Source organism: Aphis gossypii, chromosome 2 (assembly GCF_020184175.1).
Source record: "Aphis gossypii isolate Hap1 chromosome 2, ASM2018417v2, whole genome shotgun sequence".
NCBI classification, from domain to species: Eukaryota; Metazoa; Arthropoda; class Insecta; order Hemiptera; family Aphididae; genus Aphis; species Aphis gossypii.
Window position 1 is genome coordinate 48,053,340 of NC_065531.1, and position 18,315 is coordinate 48,071,654.

Here is an 18,315-nt window from a genome sequence, read left to right on the forward strand (position 1 = left end):
AGTTGAACGTAGTGTACTGATGAATTCGAATTCGTTGGTATGCTAATTTTTCAAATTTTAGAAATTATTAATACCTATATAGTACCCAAAGCGATTCCATTAAAAGATATCTAGATCTAGACCAATGCGTCGAAAAGTAAACTTCGATGAATTTATTGATCGGGTTTGTACAATTAAAATTAGTATAACAATAAAACACCGAATAAAAGTTTTATCATTGATTTAAATACTAATATTTATAATCAATGATTTTATCTAAATTTATCGTTAGGTATGTAATGATATATTTAAACTTAATCGTAATAGATTGGCAATAGATAGCATAATCATTACTGTGTGGCGATGTGTTATTACGATTATACTGATTATTATATAGGTGTATGGATTATAATTTAGCAGGCACAAAGTGTTATCGACAGAATCCTTTTTATATTGCGATGGAATGATCGTGATGGCAGGATGTATAGTATATACCGTTTAATTGTGAAAATAGGCGGTAATTCACTATTCTTAACGATAAATCTTAATATATATAAATCTCGTGTCACAATGTTTGTCCTCAATGGACTCCTAAACCACTTAATCGATTTTGATGAAATTTGGTAACCATTTATAATATGGTCCAACTTAAAATATAGAATAGTTTTTTTTCAATATGTATTATTAATAATATGTGCTCAAACAGGAATATTGAGATTTACGATAGAAATTTTTGTTTATAAATGGTTGCTATGGGGGTTATAAGATTTGAGAATAATATTTATTTATTTGTGGTTGCTATGGTAATATATAAAATTAATATAATGAATTACGGATTTCGATAACATTTGGTAACCATTTAATAATATGAATATAATAGATTATTGATTATGATTGAATATAATAGTTATAGACCTGATGTTATATTTTGTTAAAACCATAACAACAAAAATAAGAATTAGCGAAATAAGTCAATGGCCACAGTAAATTTAAAATTCAAAGCAATAGTTAAATTTAAATTAAATTAAACTTGCCAATCGCGTGAATGCACGTTGTGACTACAATAACCTTGATTATTTTTTGCCAGAGGCATCATCGGCGAGCTGGACGCTCTCATCGGATTTTAGTGCTTTAAGGTTGGGTTAGGATTATGTATTAATTGATTAATATAATCCACCATACTATGTCAAACTTGGTATAACTTTGATATTTATTAGAGTTAAATCATACACTTACATACAAACAGCACTAGGTTCGCGATCTACCGCAGATAGATTGCCTACCTGATAAATGATAATATACTTCAGCCGTTCAGCGAATCAGAATTTTTATTCCGGGCAACAGAAAACTTAAGATAAATCTAGAACATAATCCACCGAATATTAAATAATGAATTGAACAAAGTTTGAGTCATATATAGAGTTGGTATATTTAACGAGCAAGATAAATATTAGTTAGTAACATTATAAACATAGATCATTCTTATATTAATTATTTTGAAAATAGTGCTGGGATAATACACAATATAGTATGGTGTATCACATAGTACATAGGTATTTAAATGCAATTTTAATATAAAATTTTCATATCTCCGTGATAAACCATTTTTATATGTTTTATTAAATTTTCTCATACATAATAACACTAATACATGGCCTACGAAAATGCAAAAAAAACCAACTAATACGCGGGCAACTCTGTGTCGGGACAGCTTGATTATAATATATATATTTAATATACATTTTTTTACAGCAATAGACTAACATAACAAGTTATACTAAGTTTTATTGTTTTACCAACAGGCAATAATACAAAAACCACGAGATGGCACATTATTGTATTTTACCCACTGTAGTAAAAAAAAAAAATGACATAACTTTGAAACTTAAGTGTTAGAAATTATAAAATTCTTATACACATCTCGCGGGGTCCGCTATCCACCACGTCGTGTGGATTGCCTACATGATAATATACTGCTCTCATAATCATAAGAGAGTCTCACGGCAACGGTAAGCAGAATGACTATAATACTATGACTTGAGTAACTCACTGACTGATAAACGTAGAGCCTGAACAATGATAGATCGATGCTTACAATTTACACGGTACATTCGTAAAATCGTATCATAAATTTAGTGTGTAATAAGAAAGCATTTTATAAAATTCGCATATTAAAGTGGTGCTTTCACAAGATTTTTGAGAATCAAAACAGTCAATGAAAATGTCTAAGTTTTGAACACCGTTAAACCGAATAGTAAATAACAAATTAATCAAAATTCGAATCTATATATATAGAATTTGCATTTTTAACGGGCAACGAAGTGCACGGGGTCAGCTAGTATAATATATATTAAATAGACGGTGAGAAAACACGACTTTAAAAATCGATTAAAAACTATAAAAATACAACGGGTCCTATAGAATAAACATAATATTTTACTCCGCGTTCTGCAGCATTAGACACAAAGGGACTGATTTCCAATGTAAACTGTGCTTTAACTAAACATTGTATTATGTATATAGAACACGCGGCTCTACGCTTTTGTTTGAAGTATAGGTAAGTGGTATGTCACACGTATAGACAAAGTACATATATATAGCTCGTGTTTTAAACACATCATACACGAGTATTATTTAATACACTCGTTTACTCACACTTGTATACATACGTATATACATTTAATGGACGCTTTTTGAACCGTTTCGATGTAGATATAAGCTGTATTATATAATAATATGTGATATATTATAATAAATACAAATCGACCATCGCGTGGCGTGTGCCGAATTCGAGTGGCGGTGGCGACCTTTGCGACGACATAAAACGGTGTCTCGTTTGCCACGCTGCCGCCGATTTTCCAAACACAACATTTTCATTATAATATATATCGCGCGTGCGCTTTGCCAATATATTAACACGTCATGCAGAAACGACTGATAAGATCTATATAATAATAATGTAAAGCGGCTCACCCACCCCGTCAGGCCCACCCCTCACCCCTTTTATTATTTCGTTCAGGGGTCCGACGGTCCTACGGTTATATATTATATATATATGTGTGTATTATTGCTGCATCGGTTTATAGAAGACACGGACGACACGTGACCGCCGCGTACTTAAATATATATATTATATTATACGTGTGTCCAATACTCGTACACATAGTTGTTTTTAACCCTCGCCGGCGTTATAATATCGTAATATTTTTTTTTAGTTCCCGTCACGATTTCACGGATACGATATTATTAGTATTAAAAAAAAAAAAAATGCACATCATCACAAGAAACTGTTGATCGTCGAGGGCGCGTGCTCACAACGATTCAGCAGCGATGATGACCGTATAAGTATAATATATAATATTACATATATTTATACTGTATAGTCATCACCGTATTGTTATTGTATTTTATAATAATATATTATATTTTTATCCGCACGAGGATCTCAAAGTTAAAACGCATTATTGCTGTTCGCTCGCTCGTACGGTCGTACAGACATCACTATACATCAGGTATACGTAAGTACTAACCAGACTCGAGTACTATGATTTATAATATATATGTATAGGTACTAAATACACACTTACATTACACGTACGTTTGCAGATATTATTGTTATTCGTTTTTACATCATATTATCGTCATTCGTCACCCTCACGGTCTCGCACGGCTACACACAATAATAATATATACGAGTATTATAATGATATATTAAACGTCTGTTGCTTCTGCTGCTACAGAGAAGACATCGCATTATTTTATTATTTAGTGACTTTTTGCAATGACTATGGTGCAGCGGTGATGTGGAAGACACCAAGATGCAAATACATGCCAGTATACATGCAGGTGTGCTTTTGTATTTCGGTCTGCCATGAGATTTTTTAATATTTTTACCTATGCTCCGTTACATAACGCACTACGTTTTGGATACAGCTACTATACATAAGTATACTGGTATACGTGTAGACCTTATAATAGATTTTTAACGTCCACTAAACGATAATAAAACTGTCTAAGTTATCTTTTATATTTATATAGAATTATATTTTATAATTTATAAATTACTTTTTCCGTAGTAGGTCAAGTGGTATAGAAACTTCAATACTATGCAATAGGTACGTCCGCAAAAACATATTACAGAGGTATTTATCCTATTTGATTTTGTATTTTTTTTTTTTTTTTTGTAAAATGTAATAAAACACACAATGTGTCAACATTGATAAAGGTACATATATAATAATAATAATAATTTATATATTAGAAAATAAGAGAAATATGTTGAATTTAAAATAAAACTAGGGAGAATCCCAATTTTTAAATTATATTGTAATAATATTTTTACAACGTAGTAAAAGTATTAACAGAGAAAAGTATTTTTGGAAAATCTTCGTCGATTATTTATTTTATTTTTTTTCGTCGCTTCCGAACAAAAAAACCGACCGGAAGACAGAGAATGAAAAAAAAATTGTATTTACACGATTGTTCGGCCCTTTCTTTACTGATAATAATAATAATAATAATAATACGATAAAAAAATTCAGAGCTAATACGAAATTATAAAGTCCCCCTTTCGCGCGCCGCCCGCGACGTGTGTGCTCACTGGACCATTATTTCCGTGTGTAATCCGCCGTGAAAACAGACACGGCGCTTTCCTTCCTGCTGCCACCTACCATCCATCACCCCCATCCCACTACCATTCGTCTGTCCACCCGCCATCGTTTGGCCATACGAAATATTATAATACACACACATAATGTTATATATTATATTCTAAGGTGCCTATATTATAATATTCTTCAGCGGTATATACGGTGCGTATTCAGCAAGGGCTCCGGGTAAGAGAGTGGGAAAGTTATGTATATGTGTATCATTATATAGATGTTTAATTCTGCAGCGCGAGATGAATAAGGGGAAGTAAAAAATAAAAATAAAAAAAAAAGAAGAGAAAAGAAAAGAAAAGAAAAAAGGTCTGTTTACCGGTTCCGGCGATGAGGTACAAATGAAATCTGTTTCGGCATTAAAATATATTATTCAGTGTACTGTAGACTCTAACGAACGGTAAATATCGCAGCCAAATCAAATTAGGCTATACACGACGAGGCGAGGAAACGGAAATATACGTCGTATATGGAAATCATATTTGTATTTTACTGTAGCTCATGTACATATATATACTTATTGTTATATATATATGTGTGTGTATTTACTCACCGCAATCGTGGTGATAACACCTGCTCACAAATCACACGAAGTAGTCATCCGAAAAACGTCGCTTGTACTGCTGTAGTGTAAAGATCCCATATATAATATAAATACGCTCATATATATCTTTATTTGCGAGAATAAATTATATAGGTCTTTATAACGCGAAAAAATGTTGATAAGTATGCACATATTATGTATGATAAACGAGCACAATAAACCACTTAAACATTCGGATTTTAAATTATAGTCATTTAATTTTGTAGTGTAGTGTGTTCAAAGTTAGAAGTAACACTAAATATTAATATTGCAAAGCACGTATTAAAAAAATTTCAAATGTTTAACACTCTTGCTCAGGCGCATGTGCTTAAAAAAACCAGAATATTAAAAAAAAAAAAAATAAATATCAACATTGATTTTTAATTACATACTCGCCAGCTGTGGATGTATATAATAATATTATACATATTTTTGTTTTACAAACGTTAATCAGACTATGTCATTATTATGTTTTATGACAATTTTAAAGTGTCTCGATCGTGATCAATAGTTTTAAACTTTAATGCTAGCAGTAATCTATACTATTTATCAGATTTTGAAATAATAATTTTTTTTTACGTTTATAGTATTATGATTAACTTAATTGTTTATTCAGCAGATATTATATATTAGATATGACACCGGATATGTATGTGGTTAAAAGCTAAAAGCTGATACTAAACATATCATTTGGCGTGGCCATCAATAATTTGAATCATATTAGTATACAAAATATAATTAATATTATACATATAAAGTATGTAGGTATGTTATTAATTATTATTTATGTCTTATGATTATAGGTATCTCAACAACTATCTAAATATTCTAAACAATATAAGATAACTCTAATTTCATTATAAAATCGGAGTATACGTTTTGTTGAATACAAGTAGTACAACCATTAATTTTTAAAATTATAGTTTCGTAAAAATCTATAACTAAAGTAGAACTTGATGAAAAAAATGTTCATAAAAAATTCTCGACTTCGAAGATTGATGTGATAAATATTAAGTCATCCATTGTTTGTCAATTTCTTTTAAAAATAATTAGTATTAAAATATTTTAAATTATCTGTTTTTTTTTATTTTTAATAGCTACCTACCTACTACTCTTATATGTGTTAATTCGTATTTTTATTGAAATATTATGAGATGAATTACATCATGTAATCAGTATAGGAGATTATTTATTTGAATTTTTTAATTGTAACCCTATCATTGCTCATATGCCCGTTAATAATATTTCAAAGGAAGTTGCTCAGTTGCATAATTTATTGTACACAAGCAAATAACAATACATATTTTTTTATACATAAAGCTAATAGTATAAACTAAGATAGCTCAACAATTAACAATGGATATTAAATCGACTTTAAAACAAAATAAAATAACTGACTTATCAAAATTAATTTTAGCACAAGCTTTTTGTACTATATATATTCTATATTCTAACCAAACTAAGTAGTAAGTAGTAAATTTATTAACACGTCAAGATAGAAATGTTAAATAAGACTTTTTTCTCTAACATATTATAATATAAATATTGTGTTATGAGTAAGTATTATTTATGTAAATATACCACTTATCAATAAACTTTAAAATTTAAAAATAATTAGATTCTATATAATTTTTTAAAAACGCTGACGTTTAATTGTTTGATGTACGACATTAGTATATTATGACAACAGTAAAACTTACCCTCTTAATACATTTTTAAGAGAACACATTTTTGTATATCTGTAATCTGTATGTTGAACATTTATTGCAATTTGACTAAAAACCAAGGGAGATTTTTTATTGAAATATCTATAAAAGCAATGAATAATTATCATCTACTATAAGTTAGATACCCTATAATAACAAGTTGTTGTTACATTATAATATAGCATTGTAAAATAAATATTCCTTTCATAGAGTTATTCCTTCGTAAAATATTTTTATACCTTCCAGCATTAGTTTATTATATTTTTATAAATTAACTATTATGAATTGCTAAGTGATATAAACTGTGTGCACGATTTTTAGTGTCACATATTATAATATTAGGTATAACAATGGTTTATCATTCGTATCATGCTAAACTGACTAAATCGCAAATACTTATACCAACACATTTTTAGCAATGCCATTTAAATATTTAATATATATATATATATGTAAGTACGAGAATCGCATTGTCATATTATTTTACACAAGAACAGAAAAATTGTCGTGTCAGAGATTAATTACATGTTATTAAAACACTACATTAATACAATAGTATACGTGAGGCGAGTATTGACTCGTCTCTTGCGTACATATTATATGTTTTATAATTCATATTATCAACAATAACCGGATAATCATAAAAGCGTATATACATTGAAATCACGACGGTTTGCATATTATATTTAGAAACGCATACACCAATATACATGCACACATATATAAATGTATATTTATTTATAGGCGTATAGCGCAGAGTTTTAATCACATTTACCAAATTCGAATAACAAGTGCGACGTTGGACGCGTGTGCGTGCATCTGACACACACACGCCTAGACATTTAGATATGTATGTATTATTGTTTACAGGACATGTATGTGTGTGTGAAAATAATACGCGTGCGCATGTATGTTAAGGGTGCAGTATAGTATAATTGTGTGTCAAGAGATGAGGAACTACCGCCACCGCCACCGTGGGTACAACGTCAAAACGTTAAGACTCCCTCGCGCTTCCGCTCGGCCGATCGGAAAACATTAAGCCAATAATATGTGCTCTTTCCGTCACTCTAAACTTATAACACACACACACGTATAAAAATAGACGACAAGTGTTGGATACTTATCGGTCGTTTATGCGCGGATGCAGTCTTACCACCGTGCGCGAGGGGTCACGATAATGTTCGGTTTTTTTGCGACGTCTTTAAGTCATTCCCTTGTGTTGTCGGCATTGGGGGACACACTGCTTCGCCTGACATCGGTGCCGACCTACCGGTCGCCATGTTGTTGTTGTTGTCTGGCGCGTGTGGTCTTTTCACGTCTCCGCGTCGTGTCTTGTGTCGTCGTTTGTTTGTAACTTAACTGCGTTTTTTATTGCTCTCATTAACATGTGTGTTCGCCCTTTATTGCAACACACACACGTTGAGAGCATTAACAAAGTTCGTTTCGACGTCGTCCATTAAGGTGTGTCTTCGCCGTGTATTGCAACACACACCAAGTCTCCGACGTCAGTGCCCGACCATTCGTTGTATATTCACGTTGGTTTTTTTGTGCTACGACTGATGAGGCTGAGGAACAGTGTCCATTCCACGCGTTAGCTGAATCCAGGTCAGCCTTATATTATCATACCTCTCCTTTTGGTTGTTAATACTTTATATTATAATATTATATTGTTATTTTTAAGTCTACTAACCTTAGTATCGTAAGAATTTCTATATTATATACATTATTATTCATACGTGTAAGAGTTGGCAATATATTCTTTTCTATAAATTTAATACAGTCCGCTTTCGTATAATTTGTTACTTATGTTTTTTAATACATCATACTACTTATCCAGCGCATGTAACTCTGCGAGTCTATACCCGGCAGACACCCAGTGGTGTCACAAAAGACCAGGTAGTCGCGCAAACATTTTTGGTCCTACGATCCGGATGACGTAGTAATTGCTTGTTTTGTTGTCATTGTCCTTTTGTCGTATTATTCCTTTTTGTTGCTCAACAATGGGTCGTCCAAAAAAGAATCAGGTGGAGGAATCGACTGATTTACAGAAGGCTCTACTTCTGGCGCGTTCAGCACGTGATGGTGTACTTCGGTCTATTCGTAATCTCGACAGTTTAGCGAATGAGGCTAAAACAGATGTTGACAAGCAGCATGTATTCTTGGCTCGCGTAATCTCACTTGAAAAATACATTTCTCAGTTCGAAAAGTATCAACAAGAAATCCTCGCGTCTTTAGTCGATTTGAATTTAGTACGAGAGTTTGAACAGGTTGACGCACTTGTTGCGGATGCTATGGAAGAAATGTGTGGAACGATTAGGTCAACGATGGAACAGTTGCAACCAAAACGTACACCGAATGATGAATTTCGTTCACTAAATAGTGGTGGGGTTCCTCAAGCTTATCATACAGTTAGTTTACCTAAAATAGAATTACCAAAATTTGACGGCAACGTAATTGAATGGTGTACATTTCGTGATATGTTTCAGTCGCTTATACATAATAACAAGGCGATTTCAGATATTGAACGTTATCACTATTTAATATCCTGCTTATCAGGTCCCGCACTCACTATCGTCAAAGCTGTCCCGTTGAGTGCGGACAACTATTCAATTGCTTGGAATGAGTTAACAAAATGTTATGAAAACCGCCGGTTATTGGCAACTGCACACGTAGATAAGTTATTTGCTTTTGCCCCTCTCAAAAAAGAATCTGTGTCGTCGCTGTTGTCCTTTGTACACACTTTTCGTGAAAATGTTTCGGCCATTAATGCACTCGGAATCGAAAATATATCCAGTTTCTTACTTTTTTATATTGGAGTTCGCGTTATAGATACTGAAACACGTCGTTTATTTGAAGCTAGTATACCACAGTCTGAGATACCAAGTTTAGACGACTTATTAAATTTCATTTCTCAAAGATGTAAAATATTAGAAAACATCGGTAAAAGTGCTGAGAAGGTAGAGTTGGTGTCAAAACCTAATTTTAAAAAAGGTAAGGGTGCTCCGTCAGTCAAGTCCTCTTTAACTTCAACTACTAACAACTCAAGGCCGTCACAGAAGACCTCAAAATGCTTATATTGTCAACATGAACACCACCTTTATCGGTGTTTCTTGTTTAAGAAGATTTCGACAGATTTGCGGCGGAAGTTCGCCAGTGACAACTGTTTGTGTTTTTGTTGTCTGAAGACTGGTCATTCAGCAAACGCATGTTCGTCAACATTCAGATGCAAAACATGTCAGAGTAAACATCATACACTGTTACATTTAGATTGCGATAATTTATCGTTAAAGGAATTAATCAAGAACGCGGTGACAAATCACAACCGAACAATGTTGACTCGGAACCTTCTGCCAGCCTATCAAAATTTGCCGGCACTACATGTACAGACAAAACCGTAGTGTTAGGAACAGCGATTGTGCGCATATTTGATAACACAGGAGAATTACAAACTGTTCGTGTTTTATTAGATGGAGGTTCTCAAGTTTCAGTAATGACTTCCGAATGTGTCAACCGTCTCGGGTTGCAGAGGCATAAAACTTGCACGAACGTATCTGGATTATCTCAACAACCAGTAACGAAGATCAAGGGTAGTACACATTGCAGATTTGTTCCCTTAACAGCTAAAGAGCCACAATTTGTTGCGTCAGACATTATTGTGCTTTCACAAATTACCAGACACATGCCAAGTGAGAAATTACCTGCATCGGTCCGCGAACGATATCGTCATCTGATATTGGCGGATCCTGCTTTCGACGTTCCTGGACCAATCGACATGTTAATTGGAAATGATTTATACCCACTGGTCTTACCGACAAAGACAGATGTTATTCACAGTCCAGGATTGCCGTCAGCTATGAGTACAACGCTTGGATGGGTAATAGGTGGTGCTTTAAACAAGTCAACAATGTCACCAGTTGTCTCACTCTCCATTACTGAGTCTCCGTCCATTGAAGGACTTCTACAACAGTTTTGGAAGGTAGAACAACCACCAATTCCAGATTTACCGACGACGGAAGATGAATTAGTCGAAGAATGGTTCCGAAAAACAGTCAACCGAGATTCCACAGGAAGATTTTGTGTTGCCCTTCCATTCCGCTCACGAATCATGGATAACCTCGCCAATCGTACACCTATTGTACTTGGTCCATCACGAACAATGGCTTTAAATCGACTCTATAATTTAGAACGCCGTTTAACAAAGGACCCTGATTTATATTCCGCTTACCGAAAGTTCATGAATGATTATTTGTCTCTTGGTCATATGCGACCTGCAATCAATCCAGGGAAGTATTTCATTCCACACCACCCAGTTGTTAAACGAAGTAACGACAACATAAAAATACGAGTAGTTTTTGATGCATCAGCAAGATCGTCAACCGGTTATTCACTCAATGATTGTTTGGCAACTGGTCCCAAGTTACAACTGGATATTAGCGACGTCTTATTACGCAGCCGATTTCACAAGTATTTGTTTATTGCTGACATCGAGAAAATGTACAGGCAAATAAATATCTGCGAGGAGGATTGTGCATATCAGCACATACTTTGGCGAAACTCACCAGATGAAGAAGTCCAGGAGTTTCAGTTGTGTACTGTCACTTATGGTATGAGCTCAGCCCCATTTTTGGCCATGCGATGTTTGCATCAGTTAAATGAAGAAGACGGACCTTCCTATCCACTTGCATTTAATATATTAACAACATCTACCTACGTTGACGATATTGTCGCAGGGGCAAATACGGTAGAAGATGTTCTCCAATTAAAACAGGAAATTGTGGCATTACTTCGTCGAGGGAATTTCAACTTAAAAAAGTGGGCCAGCAACTGCACAGAAGTTTTGGAAAACATCGACGTCGAAGACCGTGCACTTGATTCAATTATTGAAGCCAAAGACGTGCATTCCGTCAAGGTGTTAGGCTTACACTGGGATACAAATGTGGATGCCTTTGGTTATCATACAAGTCCTGAAAACCCTGTCGTTACAAAACGGTCAATATTATCCACAATTGCGCGATTGTATGATCCCATTGGGGTACTCGGACCAACGATATTTTGGGCTAAGTGTGTCCTACAAGAGCTTTGGATACAAAAGCTTAATTGGGATGAGCCACCCTCAATCTCTGTAATTGATAAATGGAAAATGTTTATTAATGATTTACCATTATTGTCAGATTTGTCGCTACCTCGTCATATTGACGTACGTCAAGTGAAAAGCGTGCAGCTATTAGGTTTCGCCGATGCCTCCCAAAAAGGGTATGCAGCTGTGGTATATGTAAGAATCGTGGATGCACAAGAGGTTGTCAGGATTCATTTCATTACATGTAAGAGCAAGGTTGCCCCCCTTAAATCATCGGACGCAGACATTACCTTAACTATACCACGGTTAGAGCTATGTGCTGCTTTACTTCTCTCACAACTCCTATCGCACCAATTAGAGGTACTTCAGCACGTTGTCAACATCGAACGGGTACGTGCCTGGACGGATTCCACCATCGTTTTGGCATGGCTAACCACAGAACAAAAGAAACTGAAGATATTTGTCACAAACAGAGTTGCGAAAATTCGATCTCTGATTCCAATGTGTGAGTGGGCCCATGTGACATCTGGGGACAACCCTGCAGACCCTGCGTCCCGAGGAACACTTCCCAAGGAGTTGGTTTCACAATCACTACACATACATGGACCCTATTTTCTACATCTTCCTGAACACCAATGGCCTGTGATTTCTTTATCCAAGTTAAAGTTACCAGCCACGGATCAATTGCCTGAGGTTAAAAAATTCTCGGAATGCACTTTGCATGTTCATCAAGTTGAAAATCCCGAAGATATGTTAAAGCGATTTTCTTCACTAACAAGGATGCAACGTGTTTTATCTCATTGCTATCGCTTCATACAAAAAGCTCGCCGGAAATTTACCACTGATGGCCCTATTAGTTGTCACGAAGCAGAAAACATTTTGAACAAATGTGTCAAATTTACACAAAATTCACATTGGCCACAGTTATCAAAACAATTAATGAATCCTCAGGCAACCATCACACCAAGTAGTTTAGCTCAACTGGCTCCATTTTTAGATCCAAACGGGATAATTCGAGTTGGCGGTCGTTTGAAGTTTTCCACGCTTGATGAAAGTGCTAAGCATCCAGTACTTTTACCGAAAAATTCGGTGTTGACCAGATTGATTATTTTGCATTATCACCAGTGTTTACTGCATGGAGGAATGAGATTGGTAATGTCTATGATTCATCGGAAATTTTGGATCATTTCTTGTCGATCTGCTATAAAGGAGGTCATCCATTCTTGTGTTACATGTATTCGGTATCGTGCTGCCTGTCCTAAACCATACATGGCTAATTTACCATCTATTCGGGTAAAACCTGATTATCCTTTTACAAACGTCGGCATGGATTATGGTGGACCTTTTGTTGTAAAAGAAGCACGAAGGCGGAATTCTAGAACGCAAAAGGCATATATCGCACTATTTGTATGTATGTCAGTTAAGGCTATACACGTGGAGGTTGTTACTGACTTGTCAACAGAAACTTTTTTAGCAGCTTTTGACCGTTTCATCGCGCGTCGTGGTGTACCAACAGAAATCCGGTCAGATTGTGGAACCAATTATGTCGGTGCTGCCCGAGAATTTAAAAATCTATTTAAGGATTCGGCAACAAGAGACGCAGTTCAAGCAAGGGCTCTCTGCCAATGGAAATTCAATCCTCCTGCAGCACCCCATTTTGGTGGAATATGGGAAGCCGCCATAAAAAGTGTCAAGACTCACCTCAAAAAGGTTATAGGCTCTCAAGTATTCACTGTTGAAGAATTCACCACTCTTGCAATCCGCATTGAAGGGATTCTAAATTCTCGGCCACTAACTCCGATATCTGGAGATCCGAATGATTTAAATGCTCTAACACCCGGTCATTTTTTGATCGGTCGCCCTATCAGTGCCATCCCTGAACGAGAATTAACCATGACTCCAATGAATCGATTAAATAGGTGGCAATTGATCAAGCAAGCTCAACAGTCATTTTGGAAAAGATGGAGTCAAGAATATCTACAGACACTCCAAACCAGACAAAAATGGACTTCCCCGAGTCCCTCCCTCGCTGTCGGAGATCTTGTAGTGATAAACTCTCCAAACCGCCCATCTATGTCATGGCAACTGGGGCGAATCCTGCAGACACACCCGGGTGCCGACGATGTAGTCCGTGTGGTGACAGTCCGCACAGGTGACGGTATCCTCAAGAGACCCGTAGTAAAATTAGTCAAACTCCCCATTTCTTAAAAATAAAATCATATAATATATTGCCACTCTTACTAATGTCATTATTATTATCTTTAAAACTATTTTTTTTTATTTTATTTTTATTTTTTTATTTATCTTAAAAAAAAAACCAAATTGTAAAAGGCTGACCGAGAATTTCACCATCAATTTCAATCTTTTGAAAGCTTGGCTTTCAAAGGCGGGAGCAATGTTGGATACTTATCGGTCGTTTATGCGCGGATGCAGTCTTACCACCGTGCGCGAGGGGTCACGATAATGTTCGGTTTTTTTGCGACGTCTTTAAGTCATTCCCTTGTGTTGTCGGCATTGGGGGACACACTGCTTCGCCTGACATCGGTGCCGACCTACCGGTCGCCATGTTGTTGTTGTTGTCTGGCGCGTGTGGTCTTTTCACGTCTCCGCGTCGTGTCTTGTGTCGTCGTTTGTTTGTAACTTAACTGCGTTTTTTATTGCTCTCATTAACATGTGTGTTCGCCCTTTATTGCAACACACACACGTTGAGAGCATTAACAAAGTTCGTTTCGACGTCGTCCATTAAGGTGTGTCTTCGCCGTGTATTGCAACACACACCAAGTCTCCGACGTCAGTGCCCGACCATTCGTTGTATATTCACGTTGGTTTTTTTTGTGCTACGACTGATGAGGCTGAGGAACAGTGTCCATTCCACGCGTTAGCTGAATCCAGGTCAGCCTTATATTATCATACCTCTCCTTTTGGTTGTTAATACTTTATATTATAATATTATATTGTTATTTTTAAGTCTACTAACCTTAGTATCGTAAGAATTTCTATATTATATACATTATTATTCATACGTGTAAGAGTTGGCAATATATTCTTTTCTATAAATTTAATACAGTCCGCTTTCGTATAATTTGTTACTTATTGTTTTTTAATACATCATACTACTTATCCAGCGCATGTAACTCTGCGAGTCTATACCCGGCAGACACCCAGTGGTGTCACAAAAGACCAGGTAGTCGCGCAAACAACAAGTGTATGTGTGTGAGTGTGTTTTGCCGTTTTCGTTCGTATAGACACTCATATACATATATATAACATATATAATATATATATATACACGATATACCGGTACTTATGTATGTATATTATGTAGTATTCCATGTGTCGAAATAATTATCGCACCGAAGTGCGCTCTTTCGTATGTAAACGAATCGGCTTTAAGAAAACACATATCGCATATATATATAATAGCCGAGTACATCGCCCGCGCACACACTGCAGAAAAGCACGCATGCAGTGTTCTAAGAATTAGTCGCAATTTCCTTATATATATATTATACTTATATATGATGTACATAAACGCATCATCAGGCTCCTCGAGTCACTGCAAAGACTTCGGGAGTTTATTTTCTCGCTTGGAAAAACGCATATGGTTTCTCAGAGAATTAAATATTATAATATACCTATAATACAACACACTCACCACGCGTGTACAAAATATACACATATACACACGTTTCTGTCGTATGTCAGTCATATTTTATATCCGTCGAGTTCCCAAGAAGATACATTGTACATGTATATATAGTCTTAACTTTCCAGCAAACTATAATAAAATAATTATTATACAATCATATGTACATATATATAGGTATATTATGCATATAGTTACGTATTTAAACATAATATATTTTCATTTCGACGCATATTATATAATATGATTTTAAATAAAACGTACTTATATGCTTGGAAATATGTTTTATCACTTTTATAATACAACTTTCTTTTGTACATATATATAAAAAAAAATCAAAAATAAGGGTGCTGTTCTATGCAAGGCGCCTAAGGATACCAAATATTTTAATCTGACACTGAGAGGATAATACGTATATTATCACATGAAATTGGCTTATAAAAAAAATTAATATTATAATAAGATGTATCGTAACTTCTATATTAATTTATCTAATTTATACAATAATATAAACCAAAATGTATTTTAATTTTTAAATTCAAATTTTGCAGCCTTTTGTTACAAAAATTAGAAGTAATATTTCCGATAATTAACTACAACATTTCAAATTAACAATAAGCGTTTATTTTTTAAAACCCCAAATGAAAATATATTTATAAATAATAGAAGTTACATACCTATATAGTTATATTAAAAACTGCAAATATAGACAAAATATAAATTCAGTAAAATAGTTATTTTAGATTCTGAGCGGAGCGAGGAATGTATTGGTTTTACAATTATGTTTATTTCTTTTTTATTCTGTAAACACTTTTTCTCCCCCTAAACTTGCTTAAAAGTACAAGTGTAGCATATATTCTGAAAGATAATGTTCTTGAGCTGGCACTTTAGAAAGGTCATTTTTCGATTTTCAAAATGATACTCGAAATAAAAGCGGTTAAAGGAGAAAAAATGTACAACTTCACAATTATGTAATATAAAATAATTACGGCTTTGTTTATCACCATAGAAACGAATAAAATTAAATAAAAAGATCCCCTGGTCCGTTCAGAATCATTTTTTATCGAATGTAATTATATTGCATTCAAATTGAATACCTATAGTAAAATTACACTATCCTGTCCGAGGACCGAAGGGACGATGGACAAACATCCACCACCGAAATGCGCTGACCTACTTTTTTGATTATAAAAGGAGCGATTAATGTAATGATTTTACAATGATGATATCTTAATTGTGTATGTGTTTTTTTAAACTTTGTGCATACACAGAAGTAGTTGAACAAATACTTTGATTCTCATCTTTGAAGATAGTTTAAAATACAAAATTGGATCTAATTTGTACTTTAGGTAAAAATTAAAAATTCCCAGTATTTTTAAAAATAACACGAAAAAAAAAACAAATTAAAGTTAGGAAAAACGGGAAATTTTACACAAATCTAGTTTTTGACAAAGTGGATTTCATTGTTTACTTGAATACTTTTGAGACTTGAAAACGAATAACCGTAGATTACTACTTGAAAGTTTCCCTAAATATTTATATGAACATTATTTCTATACTTACATAATGTTTTAAAAATATATCTACTATTTTGAGCTATTTGTATTGTAATTTTTCCATTTTTTAGATTTTATTTCTATAAACATTAATAAAAATATTGCTATAAGTTGTTCTTATAGATATATAAAAATATTTAAGACACGTACCTATGCAGTTTATTTTTAATTTTTATAAGCATTTAAAGATAAAATTTTAAATTCCTCAAAATCACGGAAATTAACAGTGTTTTTCAGTTGAAAATGTATAAAATATGCAATTCAGCCAAAGGGTCGAAAATGTAATATTAAGTTCCTCGTAAGTACTTTATACAGAGACCAAACATTTAAAAAAATATACATTCACAATTGTTTTTATAAATGTTTTAAATTCAAATTTGTATGCAATTTCATATTTTAATGATGAATAACGAACAATGTTAATCATTTTATTATAGTTCTAAAAAATTATTCGTTAGGGCATTCAGTTTTTCACGTACTTATATTATTATATTTTTACATAATTATATAATGATTTTGAATGCAATGTTTTTGGCAAAATCTATTGTATTGCGAATTTTCATTTCTATATCCAATAGCAATATTAAAAAAATATAACATATAAAACGTAATTACTAAAATAAGCTGATGTCTTTGCTTAGAATCGTTTTTCGTATGTACCTTCAATGATATATATCATCGAATTCAAACTTAACACGTCCAATACAGTGACCCACTCGAAATGAACTTACTGTACAGCAGAGTGGCAAAGTGTTAAACTCACTTGCCACCTTAATTTTCGTTGAATCTCAAGTGGATAACTAAGCCTACTGACCGGCAAGAACAAGATGTCGCTATACTCGGATTTACAACTGCATCTACTTCAGCACCACAGGAATAATAATTTCGAAAACAAAAAACTATGTAAACAATATTCAAACGACTTATGTATGGTCACAATATAATATAGTATACAACAGTACGGGATTTATTTACGATTTACAAATATGATGTTATCATTTGGTAGTCAACTTAAATGACGAGTTTATCAGAGTTAAAAGTATTTTATAAATGTATAGTATATACACAATATAGTGTAGTGTTCCACATCCCCTCGTTATTAAACATCAG

At 33.9% G+C, this 18,315-nt stretch overlaps 1 protein-coding gene across 1 annotated transcript; it reads left to right on the forward strand.

The window, feature by feature from the left end:
* The first annotated feature begins 8,926 nt into the window (after positions 1-8,926).
* Positions 8,927-14,211, forward strand: LOC126549816 (uncharacterized). The gene is made up of 2 exons (XM_050200194.1): positions 8,927-10,166; positions 10,217-14,211. Exons 1-2 carry the CDS (start codon positions 8,927-8,929, stop codon positions 14,209-14,211), a joined length of 5,235 nt encoding a protein of 1,744 aa, XP_050056151.1.
* Positions 14,212-18,315: the final 4,104 nt, after the last annotated feature.